The sequence below is a fragment of the Galleria mellonella genome, unplaced genomic scaffold, assembly GCF_026898425.1.
Source record: "Galleria mellonella isolate WM207_F2 unplaced genomic scaffold, CSIRO_AGI_GalMel_v1 utg87, whole genome shotgun sequence".
Classification (NCBI taxonomy): Eukaryota; Metazoa; Arthropoda; class Insecta; order Lepidoptera; family Pyralidae; genus Galleria; species Galleria mellonella.
The window spans coordinates 1,927,240-1,942,478 of record NW_026442166.1 but is presented as its reverse complement, the minus strand read 5'-3'; the positions used below and the strand labels follow the sequence as shown (position 1 = coordinate 1,942,478).

General features: G+C 31.5%; 1 protein-coding gene across 14 annotated transcripts in view; it reads right to left on the bottom strand.

The window, feature by feature from the left end:
* LOC113519265 (multiple C2 and transmembrane domain-containing protein) overlaps window positions 1–15,239 on the bottom strand; it is a 163,619-nt gene that overhangs the window by 5,048 nt on the left and 143,332 nt on the right. For 11 of the 14 annotated variants that reach the window (XM_052902024.1, XM_052902025.1, XM_052902034.1 and 8 more), the window contains 10 exons: window positions 6,789–6,940; window positions 5,690–5,848; window positions 5,092–5,278; window positions 4,235–4,431; window positions 3,825–4,038; window positions 3,127–3,272; window positions 2,355–2,500; window positions 1,327–1,403; window positions 411–517; window positions 222–331 (listed from right to left, as the gene is read on the bottom strand). In XM_052902024.1, the coding sequence (XP_052757984.1) occupies window positions 222–331; window positions 411–517; window positions 1,327–1,403; window positions 2,355–2,500; window positions 3,127–3,272; window positions 3,825–4,038; window positions 4,235–4,431; window positions 5,092–5,278; window positions 5,690–5,848; window positions 6,789–6,940 (1,495 nt within the window). Of the gene's footprint in view, window positions 1–221; window positions 332–410; window positions 518–1,326; window positions 1,404–2,354; window positions 2,501–3,126; window positions 3,273–3,824; window positions 4,039–4,234; window positions 4,432–5,091; window positions 5,279–5,689; window positions 5,849–6,788; window positions 6,941–10,156; window positions 10,308–11,302; window positions 11,857–15,239 lie in introns of all 14 variants that reach the window. The other 3 variants (XM_052902037.1, XM_052902035.1, XM_052902036.1) reach the window with 1 other exon arrangement.

Genomic DNA, 15,239 nt, shown 5'->3' with positions numbered 1-15,239 from the left:
CTACCTCTGAAGGTAGCAGGCTTGAAGATAAGTCTATATGTATGTATAATGATATCTTTTTAAGTATAAAATAATACCTATGTAGTAAAACTGAAAACACGATAAATTTTCCATTTTTGTTCTTTCCAGTACTTAATATTATATCTTCCATGTCTAGATCATCATCATCATCATCTTTAAAGTTTTATTATAATAGTAAAATAATAATGAATTTGACTCACCCCATGCCATGAGCAGGTATCTCAATGGTATTATATACAATACTAGCATAGCTCCAAAGCACATTATTATGGCTAAATAACTTAGATATGGCACCGTGAAATTCATTAAACTGAAACAACAAATCATGTCATATTTTTTTGTCTAAATTACACAATTTAAAAATACTATTAATTTGCTTTTTGACTCACTTTTTTACAGCTTCTCCTAGTGAAGCTACATAACCAATAGCATTTTGGACTGTTTGTGTCACTTCTTGTATTGCTTGCAATCGTTCTTTTAGTGATTTCTTTTCTTCCTGGAAAAATAACATACTACATAATAAATCAATAACTGCAGTAAGTAACATTGCTTATAAACAATAAATAGTTAGTTTAACAAAATTTTAATTCGTATAGGTATTTGGTAAATATAATCTCATCATTTGTATATGCTTTAAACATTTCCGAACGCAATATCCTTCTACCCTCCTTGCCTATCCATATTCCCTATCAAATCTGGGATCACATTGGGGGGTAGATGGACAAAATCAGTATATAATCCAACTGCGTGTCGAGCTGATCAAGTTCCGCCAAGATCACCAAAAATCTCCGCCAGTTGCGAATTAGTCAATCAGCCGCGATCTCCGCGCAACATACAGTGGTATTTAAGCGAAATCAACACAAATGTTAGATATTTAGAAGAGAGAACGAGAACGCGTACAAAAGACCTACACGCGGGGACTACGTGAACCAGGTTTGTCCTTTACCCTTCTTTTTATCCAACAGTATTTTTATAACTTGAACATGATTTTTGTAGCATATGATTTGTGTAGCAATAATTTTGTATAAAAAAAGCGTCTAGACCCCACAAGTTATATTTTGTTCAAGGCGTGAACTGCGAATATGTACTTTAATAGTCTGTGATTTATAATATACTAGCTTTTACCAGCGACTTCGTTCGAGTGACCATATGTTTACTGACCGAAATAAAAAGTACCCTATACCCTTCTTCATCTCATATAGTATGTACATACTAAATTTTATACTAATTGATTAAGCCGTCAAGGTGCTATAAGGTAACAAACAAAATCACTTTTACATCATTAGTAAGGATTGTATTTCTCACCTTATCTGCTTCGTCTTCATCGTCTTCTTCGGCTAATAGATCTTCATCATCCACTGGTATAAGTAAAGGATTGCCTCCTAAAACATTAACAGTAGAGTTGTAACAAGTATCAATAAGTTTATGAACTACTAAAGAAACATGTAAATATTTTATTTGGGTTTTATTAAATAAATTAGTATTAAGATCTAGCAAACCATGACGATTAAGAAATAATAAATAAATAAATGTATTTCTTCCTCCACGATTCAGTATAACTTTATATATAACAAATATTGCACGACATACTGTAATTTTTGTTCATCCCGGAGGAATAAAGTCATCAGTTATTGTCAGCAATAAATTATGCAAACCAACACCTATGTACACAATATCATGCAGAATTCTTTTTTTTAGATTTCTTTCTACAGATTGTTAGTTTTTTGTTATTGTTGTTATTATCTGAATATTAATGTATAATGGGGTCGATTCTGAGGTGTCGTTTGTCTAAACATATCTCGAAAATTTACATTTAATATCAGCGAAATCTTTATTGTAAAGAACGATATGAACTAATTTCCTAACAAATTTAAGTCAAAAATATTATATTTTTAGTTTCTGATAAGTTTAGTTTAGTTTTCGAATTATCAAATTATAATATTAGGTTAAGAGATAAGTTTAGAGCAATAGCATCTTAGATTCGGCCACAATATAAAGAACACATAACTTTTCATTTGTAATAAACGAAACAAAATTTAAAATACAAATTCTCTTTTATAAGATTTTCATGCTCATGATACTTAACACAAAAATCTGTGGAACTTACTCCTAAATAACATAGATATATATGCCCATGGATCACTTCTAAAGGTGTGGTAGACGCGTTTAAATTTAACTATAAATTGTAACAACGAAAACATTCATTAAAAAAAAATCTATAAACATAAGCAATTCAAATGTATAAAATAACAATAATGTAAAAACAAAATAACAAAATTGCAATTTGGTAATGAAATGGACGATTATAAAGATATTAATAAAAGTCATAATACCTGTTAACCTATAGATGAGCCAGTTGCGACTGAAAAATATTAATAATAAAAAGGGCAACATCCACATTTCATAGTAGTAACAAAAAGCCAACCACGCTAAGAGCCCTGTGAATGATAATAACCTTGATTCCCATTCAAAACAGTCTCTGAAATAATTGAAATATCGTATTAATATAACGAATTAAGCGTTCTAAAAGATTATTTAATTAAATATTCAGTATAATAAAAAATTACAACATTAAATTACAATACTGTATCTGTATAATTGTTGAGTTCCCCAATGATATTAATTAATATAAGTCAAACGCATTAGGTGTTATTCTCAAGAAATCTGTCCGATTCTAGAATAAGGGAATATGGAATATTCTGGAATATGCGACTCCGGCCTCCCGAGCCGCTGCAGTGTCCCCCCCTCCGTTCCTTTCCCTCAAAAGTCCCTTATTCCTCTTGTTTACCAATTTCCTTTATGCATTTCCAACGTTCCCTTTCTTTTTTCCTCTATCCTTTCCTCCATACCGTGATGGCGGAAATCACCAACAAAATGCATTCCCAAAGAGGATTGACGTCAGGCCGACGTCCGGTCGTAAAATTATAAGCCAAGTCTTTTTGCAGTATGGATAAAAACCTATTACGCCGACCCTAAATAATAATTGAGATAACGGTAGGAAGAAGAAGAATATTAGTTAAATGACGTGGTGTTTCTCAGGGTAATCATCTGAGCCCTATTATTGTTATATAATTATTATACTTTTTATTTATTAATTATGCTCACTGTAAAATCTTTCCAACTTCTATGAACCACATTATAATGGCTTTCAATCTCATTACGTTTCTTATGAACAACTGTCTTTTAAATTTGGCCTCTTGATGCATGTACTTTGGTTCTTTTGGATTTACCGCTCTTATTGCTGCTTTTAACTGAAAAAAAACAAACAATAAATATACAAGTTTATTGCATTATAGAAAGCTTCATCATCGACTTCTATTATTTAATTAAACAAATTTTAAACACGAGACATCATTATCATATCAGCCTTTAACTGTCCACATAAGCCATAAGCTTCTTTCTTGGGGGGCTCTGCCACGTTAAGCGAGCGGATTGGCAACCGCAATTAGGCTGTGGAGATGTTTTAAGAGGAACGCTGCTGCCCATCCCTCGCCTTCTCTTAGTTACCTCTTACGACACCCACGAGAAAGGGAGGGGTGCCCTATTCTATACCAGGACCATAAGGGTCACGAGACATAATTATTGATATTAATATATTATTATTATTACATTTTATAACTGTTTTTTTTAACATATTAAATTTAATAATAAAAAGACCAGATTAAAGTGGCTTTTAATAATATTATGTTATCATATTTTTTCTTAAATTCATAAGATATTATATTCTTTAACTGTAGTGTATGTCAATATAATAAAACTAGTAAACCTTAAGCTATTAAGTGTCAATCGATATATCTACTAACTGGATTCCATATAACCATCATTTCCAATAATATTTGGGGATAATTCCCCTTCGCTCTCGCTCTCATCTTCTTGTCCTTTAAGGCATACCATCTTTTTTCTCCGTTACGAATGCTCAATATTGGTATTGTTAGTTTCCCGAGGAACTCCACTTTATGGTCATGATCTTCATCATATACAGTAATTTCAAGGTATGAGCATATATCTTTTACGGTACTGGAAATAAAATTAAAAATTTCAGATTTTCCTAAATTATCTTTATCAGTACAACTTATTTTAGAACCAGGAATAATATAAAGTTTTAATTGGAGTTTTGAAATCAGTGAATGACAGACTTCCATGCCCTCTGAAGCACGGAGTATTATTTTTTATTTGAATTACCTACTATTCAATCGAAAATAAATATACTTACAATGTAAATATCTTCATCCAGTTTGGCGTTAGAGTTTTATATTCTGTGTGCGTCTGTAATCTAGCATTACCTAATTCTAGAACACAAAAAGGATCGGATTTTCCTCCCAAATCGGCAGCAGCCAGACCTTTAGCTCCGTATACTTTGACACACAGCCATCCAACACCACTGGATGTCTCATTTAAACGATACCACGTCTGTAATATCATAAAAAACAATATATAATCTGATGTAAATAAGATATGTACATGAAATTAGCTATTATAGATGGTACAGCGAGTCACCCTAAATACACCATTTTTTTTGTGGATGATAATGGAATGGTAAAATCGTCCATTACTAACAATTCCTTTCTCCCCTAAACACACTATAACGTTGCAAGCTCATTTAGTAGATGAGTCGAAAGTCAGGGAGTCGATCTGTCAATTCGCTACGACACTACACTAATCTGGCCATATTTGGCGCCCCACCTTGGGCGCGTGCATTTAGGGCGACTCGCTATAATACTTCTATAGTGAAATATCGTGTGTATAATGCTTGGACAATGTTATTTTTAACAATATGAGGTAATTTTTTATACGTTGCATTAAGCAAAACTATCATAGTCTTTATGTGATAGCTCATCAAAGCTCTAATAACAATACCCATTTTAATTCAAATTTTTTACAGATAACTTTTAGATTCCATGGAATTCATAAATTCTGGGAAACACCTAACAAAGGAATATTATAGTCTATAAAAATATAATTGCAATGGTTTTTATGCAAATCTACCTTTTTAATATTCTGTAAAGTTAAAGACAAAGGTAAATTGGAGGTAGTTACGTAGAAAATTCTCATCTTTTATAGATAACTTACATATCTCTTTTCCATATTGGCGATATCTCTAGGGTTCTCTCTGTAGCTTGTTAGATCAGTAATTGTCTCTGACTGAGTAGTGCCACTTATAGTAAGAAGTAAAAAGATCTGTCCATTGCCATCTTCTAGGTCTTGCCATATGCTGTGCGTAATTTCCCGTTCCAATCTCGAGAGATCTATTGAGCATCTAAAGAAGAAAAATGTTTTGTTTAAAAAAAAAAATAGGTTTCATTTAAAATCAGTGATTTTCTATAAAACTTTTAAAGTAATTAGTTTTCCAATACCAATATCTTTAAACGAAGCGAATACATAAATTTTGTAGAAGAACAATTTAAGATAATAAATCTGAGGTAGCGTCAAGAAAACACACATCTGCATAATCCATAAGGGGAATTAATAATGTTTGGGCTAAATGTACTTTTATTTTAACAGTTAGAAAATTTTGTGAACGCCTGAGTGAATGAACAGTCGTTTGTACTTTTTTACTTATCTAGTTTACGTGAGAGGTTCAGGAGAGATTTCTCTTTGTTTCAGGAGAGATTTCAGGAGAAAGAAATAGAATGGATTATGGTATACCTAATGAATATTGTTTACTAACTTTCCTATAAAGTCGTCTTTTGTCTGTTTATCCTTGTCCCAGACGGTGACTTCTAGTATTTGTTCCTGGTCATCGTATAAATGTAGGTCGAACTGTTCCAACCACGACGGATGTAAAGTTTTCCAAACCACTTTGCTTTTATATTTTTCGTTACCTAATCTGGAAGAATGATAAATTATTGAAATTAATAATAGAAATTTAAAGTAACTAACTATATATTTTTTTTTAAATTGAACGGATTAGGAATTTAGAAATACAATAAGGTTTGTTCTGAGGTATCATTGCCTAAATTAATAAATAATATTATTATTTTAATATATGTATATGAATATTTATATATGAATTTTTATTTGCAAGAAACATGGTTAGTATATAGATGTTAAAAATAGGTATAAGTCCACATCATCACCATCATCATCATCATCATAACGCCTTTAGCTATCCACTGCTGAACATAAGCCTCTCCTTTGGGGAGTTTTGCCAGTAATTACCACCCTTGGCAGGCGGATTGGCAACAAATAAGCTCACATATTTACCACAATTAGGCATTAATTAAAATTAAAATTTTAGAGATAAATTTTAGCAAAACAGTTATTAGTTTAGTAAAACTATTATGATTGAATGATTACCAAGTAGCCTGTAAAAGATTGCCTTTAGCGATAAGGCCGCCTTTTGTCTATATACATTCTGTATAAATACTCTTTGTATACATCTCTATTGTGCGTAATAAAGAGTTTATTATTATGTTTCAGACCATCAAGAATTAAATTAAAAGTATAAGAGTTCTGACAGAAATCCATTAAAAAAATAGTTTATATTGGCTACCACTAGCTTTTGGAATAAAACCACCTGGGTATTTACTATTTCTTTTATGTACCTGCCAAATCCGTCCATTTATCAAAATGGACCAATGTTTGTTAGTTTTTCACGCAAAAACCGTTTGACAAATTTAAATAAAATTTAGTAGTCGGATAGGTTATATTGTTATTTAGGATAATTGAATACTTTCAATACCGATTCATGTAAGTAAAGCCACGACACATAGCTAGTCTTTAATAATTTACTAACAATGTAAATTTTAAACAAAAACCAAACTTACCTAAACTTACAATATGGGTCACTGGACCTCGTATCCAGGTCCATGGCGGGGAGATTCTTCGCCTCCACCAGTACGATGGTGACCACAGAACTCCATATTTGTGCTTTGAGCCGTTTATTCACGTCGCTTAACCTCGTATTCTTCAGTAAATACTGAAACAAATTAATATATTTTTATTAGTAGGTATACCAGGTCGACGATGTTATAGGAAGGGGATTTCTGATAATGAAGATTAACATCCACATTGTATCCCATTAAATCGACTTCCACGGTGTTCTCCCTGGAAACCAATGTGGTTTCATCATCATCATTTCAGCCATTATCTGTCTAGTGCTGGACATAAGCCTCCCCAAAGTCTGCCATAAAAAAACAGTCCTGAGCCACCTGAAGCCACTGGTTTACTCAGGATAAATTGATCACGATGTAACTAATTTACCAGCGTACATTAATTTGGGATGGGTAATAGACAATATTTATATATTTAGGTTACAATACAATACTATACTATACAATATACAATATCCAATAACGAATACGTTAAAAGTCTGTTATCCAAAAAAATATTTTTTGGATAACAGACTTTTAACTTTTAACATATTTATCCAAAATAGATATCCGACCGACCGATGAGCGATATCGAAATGGCTGATGACCTTTTTTTGCCATCAATATCCAAAAATATTCATATTACCCATGCCTATTGTACATGGTAAATATTAAAAAAATATATGTAAGGGATTTTAATAGAAGCAATCAATATAAGCTAAATGTTTATATTTATAATAGGTTTACTATTGTAATCTTTTGGAGGAAACAATAAAGAGTATCTATCTATCTATGTAAAACAATACAGTAATTTTGTCGATATATATCTTTGCTCCGACATTACGCAAAAATTACTGCACCAAATTGAATGCTATTTTCACTGATATATTCCTGAAGGTGTAACTTAAAAATTGGTATATGTTTTATTTTGATTCGTTATTTAAAAGTCGTTAAATCCATTAGCTTTCCAACTCCTGAAATTCGCACATATGAAGTAGCGGGCTAATTATTTGTATTGTTAATAACTAACCAAGTAAAATACATATTAATAACTACTACAAGCAAAAACATGGCTTAAGGAAAACTAGTTATCATATGCCTGTATGTAACAGGCAAATAGAAATAAATATATGATAAGAAATTAGTATTATGCGTTACCTCATTTATTTTTTGTTTCCCAAAAATTCATTATTATTTGTAATTAATTTATATATAAAATATGAGCTAAATTTATTGTTGACACCAAAAGTTTTTGTAATAAATATGGTGTAGGTGATGAATATTTCATATAGGTTTTAACCTATATAGATTACCATGGTTGTCACACTATATTCTGTGATGTCTACTATACAATATCATGTATATCTATAAGCAACGATTATTACTTTCCATTAAATAATTCGTCAGCCTGTTTGCAATTCTAAGTTGTATAAAAAACTGGACTTTGATCCACTGACTTTTCGTTGAGTTAGTATCCCATAACACAAGTCTCGAACTTACTTTGGGGCTAGCTCAATCTGTGTGACTTTGTCCGTATATATTTATTTATTTATTATAAAATTTTCAGAAACTGAAATCTCGTATGTGCTTATTTTTACTAATCGAATCGGTAAATATAAGTTAACACTGGGTACATACATGGGCGACACAGTATACTCTGGTACTGTTTATGTCTATTACCACTTTCCATAAGGTGGATAGTCAGCTTGTTTACTATCCTAATTTACATAAATACATCGGCGTTTTCCATACAGGTATGTGCTATACCTATATGTATTAAAAATTAAAAAAAAATTAAGTATTCCTATCAGTTGCCTGGTACAAGCACTTTTTAGTTAGGTACCAGATAGCACTAATAATAGTAATATGTCCAAGCTATATAGCTTATTTTATTTAATGTATTTATATTTATTCATGAATTAAATTAATGCAAAAAAAATTAAAAAAAGATTTTGCAATAACATGAGCATAAACAAGTAGATGTAACAGATTCATACCTAGATGCATATACAATACCATCTTTACTTATTGAGCAGATAAATTATATTGATTGATTTATTGATGAAGCTGTCATTGCTATGAATCGTAATGTGATCTTATGACAAAATCTGTGGTAGATTTATTGAAGCCTGTTACAATATAGTTTAATGATAATATAAACAAATGAATAATAAAATTGATCTAACCGTACGAAAAACTTCTGATGTTCAATATTAGTGCAAATTAAGATATTACTTATTTACTCTTTTTTTAAATCACTTAAAAAATAATACAAAATGATAAAAAATATCTTTTAGCAATATCTTTTATATATTATTGAAGCAATTAAGGACCGATAACTCTTCAAATATATTTGCACAAGCCAGAGTCTATCTTTACCTTTCTTGTGGAGAAAATAACAAAGTTTCTGCAGAAAATTGCAAAAATTAACAATTCTATTATTGCAGCTATGTGGAAAAAGATATTGCCCAATCATAAGATATTGGTTTACATTTGATTTATACTTTGGTTTACGCAAAGATCAAACATATTTAAATACACTATCTGGACTTGGCACGATGAAAAATAATTAAGATAAAATTAATTAAAATCAAACATTTCAAAGGTTTAAAGATCAACGTCGATATGAGTGTTATAAATATCTTTATTATTTTAGAAGTTGGGTGTATTAGATACTATAATGCAATCATGAATATAACATATTATATTTGAGGTATTTTGTATTTGTTGTAGTAGTAAAGAGAGATCATTTTATAGATATTATAATATAAATAGCATATCTGTCACGCCTGTCTCCCATTAGTGTAGGCAGAAACAATGGAACGCCAAATGCTTCGATTCAAATAAACCTCTTTTGCTTCTTCCACATTCATCAATCTTTTCATACACGCTCGCCGGTTACGGCGGTGAATCGTTAATATTATAATATAAATCTTTTTTTTTGTTATTGTTGTTATAACATAGCGAGAACATATTTAAATGCTAAGTCTAAACGGATTTCAGCACAAATTGTTAATATAGCAGATAGTAATCTACAATATTTTAATACTTAATATTACGTTAAATCTACTAATTATCTTTGAGTTAAGCAAATCATGAGATACAATGAATAAATTAATTTCAATTAACACACGAACAAAGTCGCGGGCAAAGCGAGTAGAATATAAAATAACATCTTACAAGTAAAATAGGTTTACAGTTAGATACAATTTACAGTTTATAAAAATCTTGGTAAAGAAAACAGAAATATAGGAGTTAATTCAACAGAAATGTAAAAATAGGTTAACACATAACCACAGCTAAATAAATTTAATTGCAAATACCCTGTGAATCCTGTCGCTCCTACTTTTAAGTCTGGGGAACCGGGTCCCCAATTTTTCCATCAATTCTGTACACGTGTTTATTGCTGTTGGTATGTCGACGCGATTTTCTGGGGGAAGGCTGCCTGCTCTTGGCCTAATTTCAGGAGAAAGTCTAGGGATAAATGAAAAAAAAAAGTTATATCAAAAATAAAATTATAAAAAAAAAAAACATAATATGAGTTAAAGCAAACATTAAATAAGTAATACACTAAATAAAGAATGGATCTATTACATTATAAAATAAGTTAAACTATTCTAATATAGTATTTATTGAACAAAAAAAAAAAACAGTTTTAATTTATAATTCAAAATAGTGGTAAATATATTGATATACAAAAAATTCAAGATACACAATAGGAGACAGAAAAACGCACCGAAAATTGCATTAAATCAAATTATGATTCATTTTTAAACATCTAGTGATATTTGTAGTTAAAAAAGCTGAGAAGTTCTTAAAAACTTTGTCAATATTTAATTTTATATTTATTAAATTAGACATAGTAATTATTTTAGACACAGAATTTCCTGTTTATAGCATGTAATCAACTCTGGTTATGTCCTGCACTCATATATTAGTAGTAGTTTCATAATATAATTACTTTTCATTTTAATTCGAGATACTTTTGACTTTGCATAAAATTGTGAATATAGAAGTTTTATTTATATCTATGTATAAATATAATTATATATAATTATTACATATATTATCTAAAATTGATCTCGTTGCATGTAATATTTTTCCAAGAGACTACAGCATAGGGTTCTTCAAAAAAGGGTAAAGAGGTTCCTTCAGGGTCGGCACGGTGTGCGTAATGCTCCTGGCATTGCAGGCGTTCATAGGCTACGGTAACCGCTTACCATCAGACGGGCCGTATGCTTGTTTGCAACCTCAGTGGTATAAATAAAAATAATGTTAGGTACATTACATGCAACGATCTATTCAATTTTGCTATACCCAAACAAGGTTCAAGTATTTTTTCTACTTAAGAACATTGTAACAATTCAACATAAAATAATGATGTGCATAGATGCATTATATAAATAATTATATATATAATTATAAAAATAAAACTTTATAAAATATATAAATTAATAAATATGTATCACCTTCCCTCGCTGGATGATAAATAGGAGACGCACGATTCACCTGAACTGTCACCATTAGTATTAATTTCGTACGACAAATTTGACGCTGATAAACTTCTTTTCTTTCGAAGACCGCCATTTCTTTCAACGGTTAAGAATTGTTCGCAAATTTTAATATTACTCAATTCTGACGGATCAATAACGACAGACGGTATACTGTTCACATAAGACTCAGTGGTTTCTGATGAATACGTAGAAGACTTGTCTATACTGCTTCTACTATCTTCTGTACTATCAACAGATGTCTTTTCTTCGGACAAATTTGATATCAATTTTGAAATTTTGCATTTCTCTATTTTATTTTGCATTTGATCTTGAAAATCTTCTACGCGATCTTGTATTTTTCCTTGTATTTTTATTAGACGGTTCTTGAGCTTATCCATTTTGTTTTCTTTATCCATTTTAACAATTTTTTTTCACTGGTGTTTCACAAACGTCCATACTCGTCGGTAAGGAAACATCGACTATTCATTAAGGCGCCAAGATTAGTAACTCTTTATGTGAAATTGATTCCGCTGAAAGGTTTATTTTATAATTCAAAGATATTCGTGGTATCTCAGAATCGAAACACATTAATAACATCAAGAGTGTTTGAAATTTGGCAGGTTGCGTTCTAATGGCAAACAGTTAGACCGGGCAGTGTTATTTTTGGTAACAATATCAGATGTAATGTTTTGATATGTGAGAATAGACGTTAATACGGGAGCGTATGGGATACGTGTACTCGTTTTTTTTGGGTGTTTTGTTATCTGAATTTGTACATAATATATTATAATTTGAATTGACGAGATGTTATAAGAACTTATGATTCATTTATAGAGAAGACATGTCTAAACTCATTTTTATTTTCTTTCCAAAATATATAAAATGAAATTTAAAATTATTTAATCTAAATACAACAAACAGCCTCATTACTTTTTATTAAGGGAGGAAGATTTTATCTACTATATTGATACCTAATTCAAAAATATATTAAAGAAGAATCTGATATGTCTACAAAGTATATAGGTATAAAGATTTAGCAATGTGTCTTTTTTTACTATTTTGCAAATTTTCTTTTCGTTTAAAATAAAAATACTGGCATTATTAATAGACATAAGTGACTTTTGAAGTTTTATTCTGTTTTTTAGGAGGAAAATCTACTAAATCACTAAGATCGACCAGTACACCTTATACCTAATATAAAGGGTAAAATAATAACAATATTTGTACAGCAGGGTAGGTATAATGCATTATTCAGTACCTACCCTTCAACAAGAACGCGAAGAGAGTATCAAGGGAGCGACTGATCTAGTTTACAAAGTCAACGCTTTTATAGCCACATCAAAGTGATATGTTTTCTATGTTATTCGTTGAGCTGCTTATTTCTGTCTTTGAATAGAGGATTTACCAGAAGGAGACTTAAAAAAATTGTACAGAAGTCGTTTGCTTGGGCACCTCTGTCCCATTCGTGGTTCAACCGTGAAGCAGTTGTGTTTGTATGGCTGTGTTTCAGTTTGAAGGGTGGGATATAGCGTAAATTTACAGGTTTACCACTTTCCATCAAGTGGGCCGTCAGCTTGTTTGCCATTCTAAGTTGTATAAAAAAAATTAGTCTTTGCCCCAAAAACTACTAAACAATGAACTGATTTAAATGAAATTTTGTACACAGATAGGTTATATCCTAACTTAATACATAGGATAGTTTAAGTATTTAATGATTTACGCGGAAGAAACGATGGAATACAGCTAGTAATATAATAAAACCGAAATGTGGGTGAATAAAATAAACACCCTTTTATGTGACTTAACAAAAATTAGGTATTTTTCTATGAGTGAAAATAAAATGGTATCTCTGCCTGCGCATACACTGGCGGGGCACCAGTGAGAGATGGTATATAAGTAAAGATGACAGAAGGTCAGTTGGCCCATCATAACTCGAATTCAACTAGAATTAATCGTGATGGTTTCCAGGGAGAATCGCGTGGAGGTCGACCTAATAAGGTATATTGGGGGGAAAGAACTATTAGTAATGGATGCTAAGACTCCCATTGCTTCAAATATACCCAACCAGGTGGACCTTCACGCGTCCACCTGGAAATCACCGTGGTTAATTACTGATGAATTCGTCATATTGTTGCCACACCAGCGTATATCGTCATAGTCGTAGAACACTGACGGATCTTTATATGTAATATTCGACATATCCGTCAGTATTCTACGACTATGACGATATCACTAGCGCAGGTGGGGTTGCCATTTTATTTTCATCATAAAAAATACGATAAATTGCTAGTAATGGAGATATCAGACCCTTTACGAACAATCCCTTTCCCCCAAATAGAGGAGGTTTTTTTAATGGATGATAATTGTATGGTAGCCCCATCTGTGCTATCGGAATACACTAACCGGGCACCAGTGATGGATAAAAGATAAAACAGATCAGTCAGCCCATCGCGATAAATTCAAAAAGAAATCCAGGGGGAACCGCGTGGAGGTCGACCTAACAGAGCAAATTTTTATTACTAACAATCCCTTCTCCCCCCCCACATCACCCCTACATAGAGGAGGTAAAATATAGCATTTTATGTGTATGTAACGAACGAATTTGTTTATCAGAGCGTACCTACCTATCAAATTCGGTCCAACCGTGGGTCAAACGGATGTCTAGTATTACGTAACAATACTAACACAGTATTATTAGGTGTGACTGGGGTAAGCAAATATTTTACGATATAGATAAGTTCCACCATTATTAGGACAAACCTCTATTTATCTATGCTTTGTATGTCCATGAAAGATTTTTTTTATTTAAGAGTTTCCTCTTGTCTGTGCAACTAATTCATGCATCTTCCTCCAGCCAGCTCTATCCCAGGCCATATCCTTGACCTCCCTATACGACATGACGCCTAGTGTTTCTTTTATCTGTCCCATGTAGTTTACATGTAAGAGTTATACGTAATATATAGGTACCTCCATGTAAGAGGTTCAGTCTGCGGATACAAAAACTGCGTATAAAAATTTAACTAAGTTTTAGAGTATTATTTAACTATAATAATTATTTGTACAATACCCTAAAATCTAAATGGTCACGCACTACGTATCCAGAGGAATTTTAGGTCGCGAACACTGTTGTTGTGGAATTAAATTTAATTGAGCTATAAATACATTTTGGAAAAAGTTTTTGCAGGTATAAATAGTTTAATCACGCCGTATTGTCCCGGCACAGAATGGGCCACCTCTTCCTTTCTCGTGGGTGTTGTAAGAGGCGTCTAAGAGAACTTAGTGGTCGAAAAATGGGCAGCAGCATGCCTCCTAAAACATCACCAAAATCTAACTGCAAATGCCAACCCGCCTGCCAAGTGTGGCAAATACTGACAAAAGCCCTTTAGGGGGAGACTTGTGTTCAACAGCAAAACCCCTTAATAGGGGAAAGTCTGATATGATGATGATAACGAAAGAGTTTAAAAATGAACGTAATGGTTGTCCAAACCATAGATCAAACTCAAGATGCATAAATCGAAGACTAAACAGTACTGAAAATAGAAAGCATCCAGTGCAGAAAAATATCTACACTTATTTCTATCCATTAAGTAATATTTGTAATTAAACAAAATGTTCTTACAAATAAAAAAAAAATTAAATTACACTTAATGTGAAACTTTAAGTGTAATTTAATTTTTTTTTACAGAAATAAAGTAAAAAAAATCAACTGTTGTTCTGTGATAACTACATTTTTTTTTATTTTATTTTAAATGTTAATTCGAGACAATTATGATGAAATGAGAACGTAATCAAAATGTTCATATTTATGACCTAACGTGATGTATTAACGTATACGAATACATTCGGATAACGATTCAAATCGACAGAAATGATAGAACGCGTATTGATTTGCTGATGTATTTACATAATTTAT